General features: G+C 36.6%; 1 protein-coding gene across 4 annotated transcripts in view; it reads left to right on the top strand.

The window, feature by feature from the left end:
* The window catches only part of LOC121420951 (adhesion G protein-coupled receptor L3-like), a 43,257-nt gene that overhangs the window by 7,009 nt on the left and 17,394 nt on the right, over positions 1–18,854 (top strand). Inside the window, exons 2-8 of one of the 4 annotated variants that reach the window (XM_041615507.1) lie at positions 5,284–5,329; positions 5,954–6,150; positions 7,062–7,134; positions 8,476–8,565; positions 13,310–13,345; positions 14,379–14,504; positions 16,052–16,291. In XM_041615507.1, coding sequence (XP_041471441.1) covers positions 5,284–5,329; positions 5,954–6,150; positions 7,062–7,134; positions 8,476–8,565; positions 13,310–13,345; positions 14,379–14,504; positions 16,052–16,291 — 808 coding nt within the window. The remainder of the gene's footprint in view (positions 1–5,283; positions 5,330–5,953; positions 6,151–7,061; positions 7,135–8,475; positions 8,566–13,309; positions 13,346–14,378; positions 14,505–16,051; positions 16,292–18,854) is intronic. The other 3 variants (XM_041615508.1, XM_041615509.1, XM_041615510.1) reach the window with 3 other exon arrangements.

Raw genomic sequence — 18,854 nt, 5'->3', positions numbered from 1 at the left:
ACTCAAGACCCAGAGGAAAGAACAAAAATTAAAAAAAAGTGAAATACTTTCAATTTTAACAATAAAATGACAACATAGGTTTCGGAAACTTTCATTCTTACAGGAAAGCTACGCTTAATGAAACCGGATAACTGTTATCAAACTTACCCATTTTCCTAATCCCCATTAGTATGATTAGTGTTTCAAACTTTCATAACATGTGTGTTGTTAAGCACTTACGTGTTTGGAATGCCCCCTTTCTTTTTTATTTTACTTAATCACACTTTTAATTTTGACAGATCAAAAAAACCCATTTATGCTAGAGACGTGATGTGATGGCTAGCATATTTCTGTTTGCTTACTTTAGTGTGTTGGCATACGTGAGAATTGAAACAAAAACTGAGTGTTATGATGATGACGGCCTATATCGATGTTGGCTTAATGCCATCTGTGCTTTCCCGCGCTCTGTCGATCATTGTCATCTATCATCATCGGTAATACATCATTAACAATTCATTATTACGTCACAAAACACCATTATTAATTCATCACTACGTCACAAAACATCAATCAATCATCATGTCACCATCGGGTTCAATATTTTATGTTTAGTCTTTTACCGCTTAATGTATGGTTATTTCTTTCGATGAAGAACGAAAGAGTTTGACAAAAAACCCCGCAATGTATCAATTTAATTATTGTTGGTGTTAAAAGTCATGCAGTGTCAAATATTAATATGTGATCTGCATTAGTATACAAGCTATGCGGAAGCATTCTTATACGAATATCAATTTCTTCCTTGAATTAATAGTAATATGAACTAAAATGTTACTATGTCACGGAACGTTTATTTAACTAGCGATGGGTTGGCCTACGTGTAATGAACTATAGCAAAAAATGTATCAATGTATCAATTTAATTATCTACATTACTAGACTACTACTATTATATAAGCTATGCGAAAGCATTTATACATATATCAATTTCTTCCTGAAATTAATAAGAAGTGAATGTTATTGTGTCATGGAATGTTTATGTAACTAGCGATGGATAGGCCTCCGTGTAATGAACACTGATAAAGACGACTGCTTTATTGCTTGGAAAATATCGCGTGCAAACTGGCTAACGCTAATTACGAGCGATGAATAACGATACCCATAGTAAGAGATATTGGTCAAGGTGATATCGATAATCGACCGGACAGTTGATGTTTTAAAGATATATGAAAGACTGTCTTGTGTGTTTTTTGTTTGTTTTTTGAACAAGCTAGTGCACACCAGGTTACCAATAGCACGGCACCTCCGTGAACCGTACCGAATCGATCAGAAAACGACATTCACGGGGAGAGAGAGAGGGGACCGCTTCTCGATTAAAAATTGTAACAAAAAAGGTCACTTTACCTCGAACTGCGCCCGCCCCCTCTCTCTCTCTCATATATTCATTCATTTATCTATTTAATGTCCATGGAAGTCTAAGAAAAATGGGAAAGTCTTTCTTTCCTTATTTCTTTGTAAACGAAATTGACTGTAAAGATAACTTCGTGGGGTTATGGCCCATATATAGTGTACAGGGCAGCAGTGCCAGTGAGAAGACAAATTGAGCACCCCTAACCCCCCCCCCCCCGACAGGATTTTAACACTGGAAAAAAAAACACCGTAAGTCTTAGAACATTTTGCACCTCCTGACCAAGTTTTCCAGGTAGACGACACTACACTGTAAACAACGAAGTGCTAATTTAGCACTTACAGTGCTCGAATAGTGACTACACTACGAGTGCTGAGAAAATCAGCACTCGTAGAGCAGTCACGATCTGTAAGTGCTGAACTAGCACTTCATTTTTACAGTGCCGGTAGCTGGTGCATATCATGCGCGTATCCGGACATCAACCCCCATGTCCGGGGGGGGTGGATGTCCGGGGGGTAGATGTCCGGGTGGTAGATGTCCAGGGGTAGATGTCCGGGGGGTAGATGTCCGGGTGGTGGATGTCCAGGGGGTGGATGTCCGGGGGTAGATGTCCGGGGGTGGATGTCCGGGGGTGGATGTCCGGGGTAGATGTCCTAGAGGGTACTTGTCCTAGGGGGTACTTTTCTAGGGGTACTTTTCCTAAGGGGGTAGATATCCGGGGGGTGGAAGTCCGGGGGTGGATGTCCGGGGGTAAATGTCCAGGGGGTATAGATGTCCGGATACGGTCGATATTATCGATTGGGACGAAGCTCTAAGTTTCGTCTGAGAAATACCTAGCTTGGTTACATTTGCTCTACGGCGGGGCGGCCGTACTGCGAGTCGAAAACAGCCGTTTTAACATTTTTTGTACCAGCTACATAATGGGTGTTTTGAATGAAAATTAATAAAGCGGCTTTTTTCGACTCGCTGTACGGCCGCCGTGGAGCAAATGTGACCGAGACATAAAAGCCATGTTGGCCTTCGCTGAAAGACATTGATTACCTCTTAACTTGATATATTGTTTATAAAATGTGAGACAAATTTATCTGTACCGTACCGCCATGAGTAGGATAATTATGATTATACTAGTAATGTATTCTTACAACATATTTCGTAACTCGGATGAAGATTTACCAACAGACATCACACAGCATTTATGGGAGAGGAGGAGGCTTAGACATCCTTAGCCCCCCCCCCCATACCAGTAACGCTATATGCGCTTCATGCTGTAACTGAGAAACCTGATCAACGTACCGATCCGGGTTTGGCCAGAAAATTCATCTATTTAAGTGGTTAAGTGATCTGTGATGACAGTCTGTTGTGATTCTCCAAAAATTGCGCGATTGAATGCAGCGTTATACCTTAAATCTGTAGAATAGATTAAAAAATTATGTGAAATTTACCGCAAATTATGCTGGCGTAAAATATTCAGTGCTGAAAATTCGCGCGCCCACTAGCGTACCTGAGTCACAACCCGTGCAAGGGACGTATACCTCCCCCCCCCCTGACGAGCTTGAAGTCCTTTTTTCCCTTTTTTGCTTGTCAATTGTTTTTATGGTACGAAATCCTATATTTGTGGTTGAAAACCCTTTTTATTTTTTTGCTTGTCAATTTTTTTGGGACAAATTTGCCCCCCCCCCCGTGGAAAATCCTAAGTGCGCCACTGCGCGCGCCGTATGAGCTAAAACAACAACAAACTTGCCGAATGAAGTGGTTTTAAATCCAGAGGCCCCTATTGTACCTGCTTTATTTTATATATAGTTACAACACAATGTTACGTTAAGGTGGAATGTGAATGTTTGTTTCGGTAAAATAAAGCCAAACGTTATGTAAATATTTTCAAAATTTGTAAAAGCATTAAAGCATTAAAGGAATACTTGAAGTAGTTGTGATATCAAATAAAGCCTGCTAAAAGCAGTGTCAGTTCAAACATGTTAAATAATTATTATGTGTGAAAGTGTGGGAAACTTTTTCCATAAAATTTTAGAGAATATAACGCAAAATAACGGTCAAATTCAAACTCTTGATATAAAGCAATGAAAAATATGTTGTTAATTTGAGATTAAAACTTATGATAATCATCAGATCTTCATTGATAAAACTGTAACTTTATGTTAATTGCAATTTTAAATTTGCAACCAGTAATGGACTTGCACACAGACTAGTAAAAATATGCTACATCAATGTTGGCTAACAATGGTTTTTGTTCAAAATGCATTCATGGATGCATTCAATCATTCCAGGACATAATTGACTGGACTGACCTGTGAACTTGATCAATCAAGAGTCAATGGGGGTAACAATGACGTGCCCTATAGTCCACCTCCTGGACTGGATTTTGTACACACGACTGGGTGAACTGTGAAGGAATTTTAGTGTTGAAGAAGTTACTGTCGTCCCAGTGTCTTGCCCACCACCCAACTGTATGCAATAGCCAGAGAGGCATAGGCGGCGGAAGCGGGGGGACGTGTCCCCCCTAAATTTAAGGAGGGGGGGGGGACGGTCCCCCCCTAAATTTGTTGTTGATGACTTTTTTTTTTTTTTGCTTGTCAATTTATTTTCCTACGTCCCCCTATAATTTTTGGGTTGAGAACCTTTTTTTTTTGGTTGTCCCCTCCTAAAATTTTTTGCTTCCGCCGCCAATGGCCAGAGGAGTTTAATGGCGTACCGAAGTCCGACGTCACTGTCGTGACAACGAACCGGCTGGTTCTGAACAGTCGCAGCTGACGATCGCCTATACACATTTTATACTGGCAAAAATTACCATCATTCTGAGGTTGCAAACGATTGAATTCCGATTGCAGCCATCTTCACCTATGAGAAACATGCTCCGGGTTTATTTGTTTAGAACCAGGCCGCCATGACACCATGGCAACTGACGTCATCGCTTCGGTTCTCTCCCGGGTTCTCTATTGTTATGAGGACATTTACCCGAAGGATTTGAGGAAGTGTGTAATGGGTGAGAGGCTGCTCTCTTGGAATAAAACTCATGCACGGCAACTTCATATCTACCAGTCTGGACATGGCTTCCTTTCATGTCAATCCATCCCTCTTTATTGTTCGAAATAGACATGAAATTAAATACTCCGAAAAATTGCTTTGCCCAATTGATCGTGGGCCCGGCGGCCGCAATGTGCAGCGCCAGATCGACGAGGTTCTTCCCCTTTAATAAGCTAGTTCGTAGTTCCTTTCTGCGCATGATCAAAATATTCTACGCATGATCAGAGGAAGGTAATTTGTATCAAAGTGACATGGTGGTTTAAAATCTAATGAGATAAGGACCAACTTTGATGTCTTGATTATTCATATATTCTTTTGAAGTTTCATTCCTCCCTGAACACATAGAATTCCATTATTTCAATTTTCAATTTTTACGAATTTGACGATTAGGACCTCCTTGCCTGAAGCACAAAATGTTAAAATAATGGAATTCCACGTGTTCAGGGAGGAATGAAACTTCATTTCACATGACAATGACGAGAAAATCAAAATATTTCATATTACATATAATAAAATACAAAAGAAATAGTGAGTGAGTGATGTCATCAACTCTCTCATTTGGATGTAACTGGCTCGTTCATATAAATATTTTGTTGAAAATAAGCGAAACTTTAAAATGCCATAACTTTCTTATTTTTCATCCGATTTTGATGAAATTTTCAGTGTCATGCTTCTTGAATTTTTCTCTTTTTATTCAAATCAAGTTTTTGTTGGGGTGGACTTGTTCTTTAAACAAATATTTTACCTCATGAAAATGCAATAACACCTTTTATCGAACATTTGGATAATATATCCTCTAATTCTACTTTTTTTTTTAGAGAGTGTGAATTTGTCATTGTTTCTATTTTTGTCATTCTACAGGTCGCTACATTTTTACTGGTTTGTAGTTGTTTGGAAACAGGATGCGGTAAGTCAGTATAATTGCAGATTGGGGGTAGGATTTTTTTTCTAAATCGGTAGACCTGAATATACAGGATACAGACAAAATGAAATGTAGTTGAAAATAGATAACAAGGAAATAAAGAAGGACAATGGAGGATAAGGGGATAGTGAAGGGTAAGGAAAAGAAGAACGAGAAAAAGAAGGAGGATAATAAGTAGTAGAAGAAAAAAAAGCAAGAATGAAAACAAAAGAAGAAGCGAAACTAATTGCTATCATAACATACATCATGTTGATTGAAGACAGATTAAGGATTTACCGAAGGGGGAATCTTACGAGCAAAAAAAAGGGTCAAATGTCACTACCGTCGGAAACCATTTTATTCGGAGAAAAAAATCTGACAAGCCATTTTCTTTTTCAAAAACGGTCCAAAAACTGACCCCCTCCCAAATCTTCGCATCATGTTCATGTTAAATTAGTTTCATTAAACTACACAATGTTCTAATGATTTGTGTAGGTCTATGTTTATTTCATATGTATTGCATGGAACTCAGTATCAAGCAACTCGAATATATTTTTTAAATTTGTATTGGACTTATGATTATATTGAATTTTATACATTGAGTTATATGAATTGAAATTATCGTTACAGCTCAAGATGGCGAAGGCGCATATGGAGGCAATATTTATTACTATTACACGCCTGAGAATTTGACTTTTGACGATGCACAGACACACTGCCAAAGTTACACCAATGGTGGATTAGCTGAGCTTTCTACAGAAGATATCAAAACATTCGTAAATAGCCTGATCACTGGCAACCATCGCATGTGGATCGGATCTAAAAAAGTAAATATATTTTTTTTTGTTTTCTCCTATTACTGATTAATCGCTCATGAAAGCTATAACTTTTCTCTTAGCGGAGTGCTATTTCTTGTCAGTACTTGCTCCCCCGACGCTGAGGGCAGTGGGAATGACAATATAATAGGCTGTTTGGAGGCTTTGGATCAGATTACAAATCTTGGACATGCATTTTTTGTCTTGCCTCAATTTTTAATCAAAAAGTTTTTTTTTAATCGTTCTAAGCGAGACTCAAAACTGCGTCCATGAAATCGACATATCGACTGCAGGGTTAGCTTATACTGATTGAGCTACACCAATGGGAGGTATATAGGTCTGAAATTACGATAATATCCTAATGTTTTGAATATTCATGGGTCAGAGAAATTATGATATATCCTTACGTTTTGAATATTCATGAAGCTTCTGACTAAAGAAACACTATCATATCATTATTCACACTGCCCTCTTGCGTCGGGTGGTCAAGTACTGACAAAATAAAAACGGGGAGGGTCGTGACTCAAGACCATTTAGAGCTATTTTCGTTCTAAACACAAAGATATACCATCGGCTGGTTTATAGTCGATTAGTTCATATTGCCATTGGCGTATAGATGGAGAGGGGGACTGATGGTATTGACCCCCAAAAGTGTCACAGCCAAGAAAAGAAGGTGGAAAAAGACATTAGTTTCCTACTTCCGGGTATTCTCAGGTGCATGTCGTCATGCAATGTTTAGGCGAATGAGAAGTGGTAAATGTATTCTAGGCCTATTAACGATGTCAATAATGACGACTGACGTCAAATACTTGTAACAATAAAATATAGACATAAGTGTGTGAAAATGCATTGCAAAACTTTCTTATGTGCCTCTCAAATTGATCCCTCACTTATATTTTCTTATTATTTCATTTTTTCCTTAGCTATCTAATACATTTACATGGATTTATTCACTTACCGATACACCCGATTCAAGTGTTAAAGGCGCTGGTAATGGTGAGTAAATACTATAATGTTATACATATCATTTCCTTTGTTGACATATGTTTTGGAATATCATGAAGAAATATTACACATTTTAGAGGGCATTAATAAGAACTATATGAATTGGTTGTTTCGGGACAGTCCAAGCATTTTTTCAAGTACATGTAGTTAAAAATGATGGAAAGAGCGGAAAAAATAAAAGAGGAAGAAATGGGCAGGAGAGTCAAAATAATAGGAAGGCCTGTGTCCTGTATCTCCAGAATATCCTTATTTTTCAGTGGAGAAAAAAATAACCTAAGGTAGTCTTGGCCCATTTCAAAATAGCTCGGCGCCGCCCCTTGGGTTCATTTTTCCTTATTTCAAAACTATAATGACTGGTCGTTATAATTCACTTATGACCCCTCATCACCGGTTATAAAACACGCGAATTGAGCCAGCCAAAAACTGATCGCTCTTTATGCTTAAATTGATTTTTGTTCAAACTAGTCTGGCGTGTTCAATCTGCCAGATGCTAATGACAATCCAATGAAAATATGATGTAATAAATATGCCACTTTTGTGACATGCCTTGAAAGGAAATTCACGCACGCACACACACATATTTTTTTTCAACAGCATACACCAACACACACCCACACAACCCCACCCTTACACACACACACACCCTCACACACCATACACCAAGTCATTGAGAATCACATTTCACAGTTTTTGCTGTTGATATACCAAAAACGCTATTACTTTCGACTTAATTTTGCAAAAGATAATATGTTACATCTATGCACATTTTATATCAAACTCGGTCACGAATCTTTTTATGAGGCCGCCATCAATTTCAAACTTAACCGCTCACGGTCATGACGGTGGCGGTCTCCTGCGTTCATTAAGTATTATTGTTAATAGGTTGAGATTATACTCACTTTATTGTTGTGTATATTCATTATGCATTATGACCATACTGTTTATTTTATGGATTGTTTTGTACGTTGCATAGAATTATGTCACATTTATATTCTATTATTTGAATGCAGAAATAAAAGCAGACATAACGACGTTTACTCTGGCCTTAATATCTCAGGTCTTAGGGCTAGTATTACGATTATAATGAAATTTTAAGTTTAGAATATTGTAAAGATAAGGATTAGAGTTTATTTAGTTTTGGAGGTTAGGTTTTATGTTTTGCCTAATGTGCATATTTTCCATCGGAGCAATTGTCAGCAGAGCAAATTTCATGGAATCTATTATGTAACTCTTCTATGTACTTTTATTTTCTGATTTTTAACAAGTCGTTGATGATATAATTACTACGACTGCTAAATCATTATTGAATCATTTTCATCTTTTTCATACCAGGTAAAGATTGTGTATACTACAGAAACTCAGGAGAGTGGAAGGCCGCCCGATGCACCGACAAATACGGAGCAATCTGCGCAAGACCCGGCAGTGAGTGATATCATTTAAATCTGGATTATATTATCATCATTTTCATTCTATAATCATGACATATTAGAGCATTGAATCCGTATGCTAATAATAATAATAATAATTATAATAATAGGCATTTATATAGCGCCATCTATCTAGAAATATTCTATTCCGAGGCGCGTTATTTTTATTATTACCCCGGCTTTAGCTCGAGCTGCCTCTCAGCGCTCATTCATTCAAGGAATTAATCTGCCTGGCACCCATTCACCTCACCTGGGTCGAGTGCAGCACAGTGTGGATAAATTTCTGGCTGAAGGAAATTACGCCATGGCTGGGATTCGAACCCACAGCCCTCTGTTTCAAAGTCAGAAGACTTATCTACTTGGCCACAACGCTATATTTTGTATCGTGTACATTTTGAACGGGGGGGTAACAATTTGGCACTGACTTTCGGATGGAGGGTCCGAGAAAAAAAAGAAACATCTTACTATTCATTTCAGTATCACTGCCATCTCAAATCTTTAATTTTATCATGTAATTTATGTCTGTTCATATGTTTTTTTTATTATTTTGTTCATGATTTAAATGTATAATTCATTATTTTATGTTTTTCAACTTTTATGTACGGAGTTGCTGAAAAACAGCATTGCGGCTGAAAGCAGTTTTTTTCTTTATCCCGTATTTAAATAAATAAAACATACAACCATACATCAATAACGTAATGATTAATACAGATTCAGCCCAGACAACCGAAGACTCAACTACAGTTGCAATACCTCCAACTGCTGGTCCATCCTCAGAAATGTTATCCACTACTACGAATCAAGTAACTGCCACTATGGAATCAACGTCGGGACTTATGTCCGCAACCACAGCTCAGGAAATTACGGTTTCTTCAACAAAGCCCACCACTCTAGTTCAAACGTCCGAAATCGATTCTACCACCATCGGTCAAGTAACCACAGTGTCTACAACTACGCCTACCTCTGCAGCTGCAACATCCGAACTGGATTCTAGAATCACGACTCGGGAAACTATGGTATCTTCGACAACGCCTACCACTGCAGCTGCAACATCCGAACTGGATTCTAGAATCACGACTCTGGAAACTACGGTATCTTCGACAACGCCTACCACTGCAGTTGCAACAACTGAACTCGACATCACAACCACGATTCAAACAACGCCTACCACTCTAGATTACACAACAACGAATCAAGTAACTACAGTATCAACAACAACACCTATTCCTGTAGTTGCAACATCTGAAACCGACTCGACAACCACAGCTGAAGCAAGTACTGTATCTATCGCTGCAGCTGTAGGTCAAACATCCGCAACCACGCCTTCTCTTCCTGGGCAAACTTCTCATTCTACAAACCCACCAGTTGTAGCACCGACATCGTCATCCCTACCTCAAACCCTCCATCTAACGTCCTTGACGTCAGTGCCTTTAACAAACACTCCAGAAGTAAGTTTTCAACCGCCAACAACGATGCAGCAGGCGTTGGGTGAGTTTCTAGCCAGCTCATCTACAAAATTATCTGTTGTCGCCCTTTGCGTTGCAATCGTTTGGGCTTCATTGAGAACAAAATGCTATAATGCTCTTTATTCTTTTTCTTCGCAGAGTTCTACAGACGTCTCAAAGCTATCCTGTTGTCACCTCTTTTTTCTAATGCCGCAAATCTCCGCTGAATATCATCCTGTCTCGTCTTCCATTTTATTCTATATATTATAAACTTGAGATGGATTTAATGTAATGCTTTGTGTATACTACTACACAGCAAAAACTGAGGTGTTAACCGGAGTACATAGAGGACCACACCAGTTATTTTACACCGGTGTTAAATTGGTTGTGTTAGTTTTACATCTATAGGTGTTATTACAACACCTTCTCTTGTTACATTTACACTCTTTGGTGTTTATTTATTTGTTTATTTATAGTAATTTTAACACCCCAGGGTGTGGTCCTCTATTAACACCAATTGGTGTCAGTTTTAACACCGCAGTTGTAATAATAATAATAATAATATGCAACATTATGTTTCTTAGCGCTGCATTCTGTTACCCCGGCTTGTATGTAAGTATAGTATGTAAGTATGTATATATGTATGTACGTATGTATATATGTATGTAAGTATAGTATATAAGTATGTGTATCACTTTACAGATAATTAACAAAAAAAAATCTTCGGGTAGTTCTTAAGTCCCTCGTGAGGTATTGAAATTACTATAGAATTATTATTATCTTTAAAGTGATATTGAGTTTTATTCTGCAGACGGGATGACCAATCATTTGTTATATTTCGTACAATCCATTAATCCTGCTTCAGACACACCGATTTGTATAGTGTATGTATGCGTCGTATGGATATACCATAGCTCTATGGATATACCATAAATGAATATATACCACCATATGGGATAAATCAGACGCAATGGTCTCTCCGCTTGCAAGTCCACGAGCACAGGTCACGTCTACTAGTGGACGTGTAAATCGAAAAGTTCCTCTTATGTGTTGCATTGTATCAATATAGCTTGGAAGCGGTAAACCTTCGAATTTAGATACGTCGTATACGATGCGTGGTATATCGGGATGAGATCGATCTCTCTCGAAACTGAAAATCCCGGTTATGTTTGACAAGGTATCAATGTATGAGCATTTTGAAGCCGTAAATTCCGTTGTATATCGAATTATCGATACATGGATACTGAAAGACCGTGTATCGATTCGAAATCTCTTTCGAAGCTGCAAGTAGAGTGTGTGATTTTGTTTATCTATTAAAGGGATGTACAGGCTGGAGATATTTATATCTCAAATAGAATAAAATTTACAAAGCAAAATGCTAAAAAAAATTGATCAAAACTGGACAACAAATAACGAAGTTATTTGCCGCAACTTATTTCATCGTAATGGAGACACATCATTTACACATGTATGAAAAAAATGAAACATTTATGATTTCATGTAATAATATAAGAAAAGGGAAAGTGGGGATGTGAGATCATCAGCCTACCTAATGAATATTCATGACGATTCGTTATCCGATTTTGATGAAATTTTTAGCATTTTATTCTGTGAATTTTACTCTATTCATTTAGATATAAATATTTTTAGCCCGGACCATCCTTTTAATGTGAAAGTAAGCGATCGCTCATGGTTTCTTGGATGTTGTACTGAAATCTACTTATATGTCACGTATGTGAAGCAGTTAACATTCCCTTACGTTATGCTGATTTTGACTCTGTAATAAAAAATATCATTGTTATGTTCCTGTTGGTGTTGTTGTTTGTTATTGTTATCTTTGTATCACTTCTTATTGGTAATTTTCTTTTTACATATGTGTATGTACTTACAATCACAACCGAGGACTTACTGACACACAAACTTCCAATTTAAAACTGAGTATACACAAAGAAAATAGGACGTCCTCGGTTTCCGGACCACTTCAAAATGTCCCCAAACCACAAAAAACTTTACCCTTATCCATTTTTGTGTAAAAATTCCTGTTTTTCAGGTAGGATGATACTTTTACTGTGTATATTTTACCCAGCGGTGCGTTGAAATATGCATATTGCGCAGTACAGGACAAACTCTTACCCAAGAACATTCCCAATATTGGGAGAAAAGAATGGTAGGGGGCGTGCTTTGCAAAGCTGTACTGTCAACATCTCCTCAATTCAGAATGATATGAGATGTCCTCGGTTGTGTGGTAATATTAAAAAAAAATACATGGTCCTCTATTGACTCGAGACAGGCCTCTTTTAACACCAAGAGCTTCGACTCTGCAGCAATCTACTTTTATTTTCAAAATGTCACCGAGTTTTAGTGTTAAAGATTGTTTGTTTATGCGCTTGATTTGCTGCCAAGGTATGGGTTTGAAGGTTTCGTAATCGCTTCACAATGTGTGTATAATTTATGTACCAATTCGATCTGTGATAAAAAGATGACAATATTTTCAAATGTAGCAGATTGTTCTTCTAGTTTTCAATAACGTGTATGTGCTTTTGTAAGGTTTAAGTTAAACGTTGGTATCACCCCTTGTCTGTAAAAGCATTTTTTCTACCTCACAACAGAAGTGCTAATTCTTATGTGATGTACTTGCATTTATTTTATCATGATTCTATTACTATACATGTTTACATCTTTTACGAAATGTCTGTTTTTACCATTTTCCTTTGCCTATTTTGTTACGTGCTTGTCGATTAATAATTTTGTTTATTTAACATGTTCAATGCAATTGGTGATATAGCTTTCATTGTGGAAAAATATCACGTGATGCGATTTTAGCAGTAGTAGGTCGTTGAAGTATAGTAGCGATAAAAGGTTCTAATAACAGCAGGTGTAGTAGAAGTATTATTATCATTCACCGACATCATTTTACCATCTAATCTTGCCATCATAATCTATGATCATCATAATCAACATTATCACCACCATCGCCAATACCCCCCCCCTGCTCCTTCCCATCACCACCATCATCAACATCGTCATCATCATCACCATCATCGTCATCGTCATCACCACCATCTTCCATCATCATCATCATCATTCGACCTAAGATGATGATCATCATCATCGTCATCATAATCTTCGCTATTATTACCAACATCATCATTAACCCCCAAAACATGTCTCTATAAATTTGAACTATACATTTAGATTACACTGCAGCATTTCATTGATTTGATTTGACTGAAATAAATATAAAACATTTTACTATCTCGATTTTTTTTCATGATAAACCTTTTTTATCTGCAGACGTAACCAGTTCAGCGCCAGGCACAGACGTCACGGGTAAGTTTAGTCACTTCATCAACTAATCCTGCCCTTAACCCTTTGCGCGCTGATGTTGCAACCTTGCACATTCGTACAATTAAATTCAACAATAAACTGTAATAATTAGTTTTCTCCCCTACCTTCAAATTAGATAAGCTGATAAAAGGCAATAGTTCTTGGGTAAAATCTATATACTAATAATCAATATCAATGGTGCAATATGGAAATCTTGAATTAAGGAAAAAAACATGGAAACAATCGTCATTAGTACAGATAATAATAATCCAAAACAGTTCGTATTTAACATTCAAATTGGGATCCCGTTTAATAATATCATAAAAACTTGGATGTTAAAACTGAGAGTGATTGGTTTCACTAAAAGAACACATCCTTATAAGTCAAATTTACACCCTCAAATTTACACCCTATATGTCAGTATAGAGAGGTTGAACATAACACGAAAGTGTGTAAAATAACACATAGGTGATGAACCAACACTAAAACTTAGCACCAGAGTTAAATGAGTGGTGTATTGCTCTGTGTGCACCAATCAACTCCACAGTGTTTGGTGTGAAGGGTGTTCCTCAGGTTGTCCCAATGGTAACGATTATGGAATATATATATATAGTAAGCATTGTATTTTTTGATATATACTATCACTATGGAACGGATATCTTTCAAGAAACGGGGATGTATTTTGTGTTATAAGAAGAATGACTCGCTAGTGGTACATGTCTATTGCATGTCTGTTTTTTGTGACATTTGTTCGTTTGTTTTGACGATATATGCTTGACGTTTAATGCCATTTACGAAATTAAAACCTCGAAAATCCGTTTTTTGTCCGACTTTCATTCATTATTTTCTCATTTTTTTCTGTTTTATCAGAATCCAGGTTGATCATTTCCTTTACTCCTTCTTACGCGTGTTCTTAACTAAGTTCATTCGGTAGATTTATAATTTCCTCAGTGAGGAAGTACTCATTTCCCAATTTTGTTCGTTAATAACAATCGAAATTAATTGATTAATACCGAGTGGATTAATTATTGGACAGGTATATCTAGACTGGTCAGATATCTTCATCGAATGCGACGAAATCCAGAGAACATGGTTAAAGGACAATTGAAAAGGTCTACTACTGTACCGACCTTCTTAGAAAGTACAACAAAACTGACTGGTAGTATGTATCAATTTCTCGTTTAATGAAACTCATGGCTGCTGAAACCACTCTATATTACACTAAAAATATGTTATTGCTTTTTATCATCAACGTTTCTTTTGTTTTATTTCAGCTAACATTGCACAAAATACTGCGTTTTACTTCTGAAATAAATTACTTGCCTGATAATTATATTGGACTATATATACTTTTAAATTCAATTTTTGCCCCCACACACAAGAAAATCGACGCAAGTCAATAGGTATTGATTTCTATTTAAAAAATACATGTCTACTGGAAAATACTTATACTTTAAACCCTGATAATTACTTTTAATTTGCTATCAGATTAATTTGTTTACTTTTAGCTTTGACATCGCAAGAAGCACCGCGTTTTATCATTGGAATTAAGTGCTCGCATGTTAATCATATTTCTAAATTCATCGTGTAAACTATACTTGAGACGCAGCTATCATCATCATCAGCATGATCAGAGAGAAATGATAATCAATTATTAATTTGATAACGTATCTTTTCCTTCCGGCTACAGTGCTTCCCAAGTTTCTCTTCTAGATGAAAATGTTGGCTACTCAACAGTGATAACATTTCAAAAGACCAGTTGAGCACTGATAATTACTTTTAATTTGCTATTAGATTTATTTTGTTTACTTTTAGCTTTAACATCGCGAAAAGCACTGCGTTTTATCATTGGAATTAAGTGCTCGCATGTTAATCATATTTCTAGCTTCATCGTGTAAACTATACTTGAGACGCAGCTATCATCATCATCAAATAGAAATGATAATCAAATATTAATTTGGTAAAGCACCTTATCCTTCCGGCTACAGTGCTTCCCAATTTGCTCTACTAGATGAATATGTCGGCTACTCAACAGTGATAACATTGCAAAAGACCAGTTGAGCAAAAAAAAAAGTTCATTAAAAATAAATAGATTAATAAAGAACTTTATTAGTCTCCACTGAGGTTTTTTTACACGGAACGTTGAGGGCAGCAACATCTGTAAATAGTTGACGCCATCTACGTTCAATGATGTTTAATTACAACATGATGCACTGTAAAAGATTGTGAAGTGTTAAACCTGACATCAGTTGGTGTTCCTGGAGAACCACGCCTTGTATGCCTTGAGTTGAGGTTGAACATTACACCACAGAGTGTTAACGTAACAACCAAATGTGTTGTAATATATCCCATAAGTGTTTGAACTAGTATAAATTAACACAGGGTATATGACTGGTCTGGTCTATACGTACACTAATCAACACTGCACCATGTCCCCGTATTAAACGTACACTCTAAAAACAAATCAGTCAAAAATAACTAGTTAATAGGGTCAGCTGGGTGCAACTGTTATTCTAGTCATATTTGACTATTTTCTAGTCATATTTTACTAAAACAGGCTTTCTGACTAGAAGATATGTCAGAAATGTGACTATCAGTGATTGCCATATCAGTTGCTCCCAGTTGACTACTGGTCTAGTCAATTTGACTGATCTGTTTTAAGAGTGTGAACTCAGTCACGTTCTTATTGGTGAATATTATTTTGTCAAGCCTTTCCATTCAGACGCCTCACTGATTCTTTGAGACGTAAGAAACGAGATGAAGAGGGGGACGAGGGGGGCACGGAGGAGGATGGCTGTGGTAAGGAAAATTCGACAGAGCAGAGTAATGCCGGATCAGTTAATCCTCGATTTGAAAATATCAGGAATGATGCAACCTTCCCATCCACTTTGGAGCCTACTTCGAGTTTAGAAGTAACAACGGAACTCCATCGAACTGTTGAGCCTGACGGTATAGACAGATAATTAAAGATTTCTTTCGGTATATTCCACGTATTTCATGGGGCCATCCGGCCATCGGGTTTCATCGGTCGTTTTTCTTGTTTTTGTATGGAATAGACAATGTTGGTGGTGTCTTTGTCTGACCTCATTTCCGGTTCTTATACATGGATGGTTTGAATGGATCGTCTTTCATTTTCCTTAAAGGTCAAGACCAACTCAGAAAATTGTTGATTTGAATCAATAGAGAAAAATCAGAGAAGCATAATGCTAGAAATTTCATTAAAATCAGATGAAAAGTAAGAAAGTTACGACATTTTCAAGTTTCGCTCATTTTTCACAAAATAGTTATATGCACAATTTAGTTACATGCAAATGAGAGAATCGATGAAATCCCTTACTATTTCTTTGTTTTTGTTTTTATTTGAATTATACAATGTTTCAATTTTTACAGATTTGACCATAAGGACCAACTTGACTGAAAATAATATGTTCAAACGTTCAAGGCAAAATAAACTTTGTTTCACAGGACACTGAAGAGATCATATTTCATATGAAAAAAATACAAAAGAAATAGAAAGTGAGTGGTGTCAGCATTTCCCTCATTATCGATCGGGATTGGCATTTAACTATTTTGTGAAATGAAGCGAAACTTAAAATGTTATAACTTTCTTACTTTACATTCGATTTTGATGAAGATTTCAGTGTTGTGCTTGTTGGATTTTTCTCTCTTTATTCAAATCAACTTTTTGTTGGGATGTCCTTTAATTTATCAACACTGACAGCCGTTCGTCACCACCTTGTAGCTTGTCCGTCTTGGGAATGAGGACCTTGATGTTGTTGGTTTGAATGATTATTTGGGTTCAAAGGTCGTGTCGGAAGTAGGCGGATCCACGTGCAGTATCGGAGATCAACCAACATTTTTTTATAGCCTGACGTGTTCAATCAAAGGAGTACTCCGGGCTGAAAATATCTATATTAAAATCGAGTAAAATTCACAGAGCAAAATGCTGAAAATCTCATCAAAATCTGATAGCAAATAGCGAAGTTATTGAACTTAAAAGTTTAGCAGTATATTGTGAAAACAGTTATGAATATTCATTAGATGGGCTGATGATTTCACATCCCAACTTTCCCTTTTTTAATTGTTTCACTATGTCATACATGTGTGAATGATACGCCTCCCATATTATAAATCAAGTTTCGACAATGAATATCTAATTTACTAAATTAGTAGTCAATCCACTTCTTTTAGTTCTTGAAGGTAAAAATTTAATAAGCCTAATTTTATACAATAAAATAAAAAAGAATAACTGGGAGTATGACATCATCAGTATGCTCTATGAATATTCATGAAAACATGCCGAGAACTGTTTCACCTGAATAAAGCAAAATCTTTAAAATGCCATAACTTTGTTAATCTTGACCCGATTTTGATGAAATTTTCAGTTTTTGGTTTATCTATTCAAATCATATTAATTTCAGCCTGGAACATCCCTTTAATGACTTTGTACACTTCTGTTGAAACGATCCCTGGCAATAATAATAATAAAAAAATGTTCTCCGATGATGCACGGAGGACCTCTATTTCCGACTCATGATATCACAGCCCTTTCCATCGTTGGTGGCGTCTGTCATTTTCTCTTCTTTCTCTCTTTCATTCATTTAAGCCCATTCTTTAATGCGGATTGCAAGAGACAAGGTCGCAGCAATTGCAATTCAAAAATGTCAACAAAAGCACTTCACAGTTCAATCTGAACCTGGTAAATGATTACAGAGGGGGCATGAAATATTAAAGTTATGCTGGCAATCCAAATAACTATAATGCATTCGTTATCTTAAAAAATGCCATTGCACTGCTTGAATTAGATATTTTTATATGCTTTTGCATTTCATTTACCTTTTATTTTTCAACTTAATGATTTTTATTACTATGACACTCACCATAAAGAAACAACGATCACTAACTGTCTCTATGGCGGCGTTGTGCACGTTTACCATAGAAATACGTATGGAAGGCATACACGATGTGCCGAGTTGTGCCGCTGTGCGCCATCTTGCTGAGGTCTGCACAAAATGAATTCAAAGGAAATTTGCCAAACCCAGCACAAACAGGACAAGCATGTCTGCCAGCGCGAAAGCGGCAAAGTTCTATGCATTTTGGATATGCCATAGCCTCCATCCTTCATTTTCAGACTGCGCAAAATGAATATTAATGCGACAATCCAGTCATTCAATAACAGGGATGCTGATGAGTGTTTTCAATCATTTTCATTTATTTCATCAAATAAATTTGTTCTAATAATAATTCCTAACCTATTGACTGATTCGTTTATCGATTGATTGGTATGTTTATATATCCAATGATTCATTTTTTTCTTAATATCTATTTATTTATATTTCTCTTTTACAACTCATCTACATGTAGTATACTAACCCATTCATTCACTGATTGATTTATTTTAATTTTCACCTTTTATCAATGCATTTAAACATTTATTTTCTTGATCGGTATGTTTATGCATTCATTTATGATGTCTAAATAATGATTTTATTTGCATTTCTTGTCAAATTCG

The sequence above is a fragment of the Lytechinus variegatus genome, chromosome 9, assembly GCF_018143015.1.
Source record: "Lytechinus variegatus isolate NC3 chromosome 9, Lvar_3.0, whole genome shotgun sequence".
NCBI classification, from domain to species: Eukaryota; Metazoa; Echinodermata; class Echinoidea; order Temnopleuroida; family Toxopneustidae; genus Lytechinus; species Lytechinus variegatus.
This window is presented reverse-complemented; position numbering and strand designations above follow the sequence as displayed.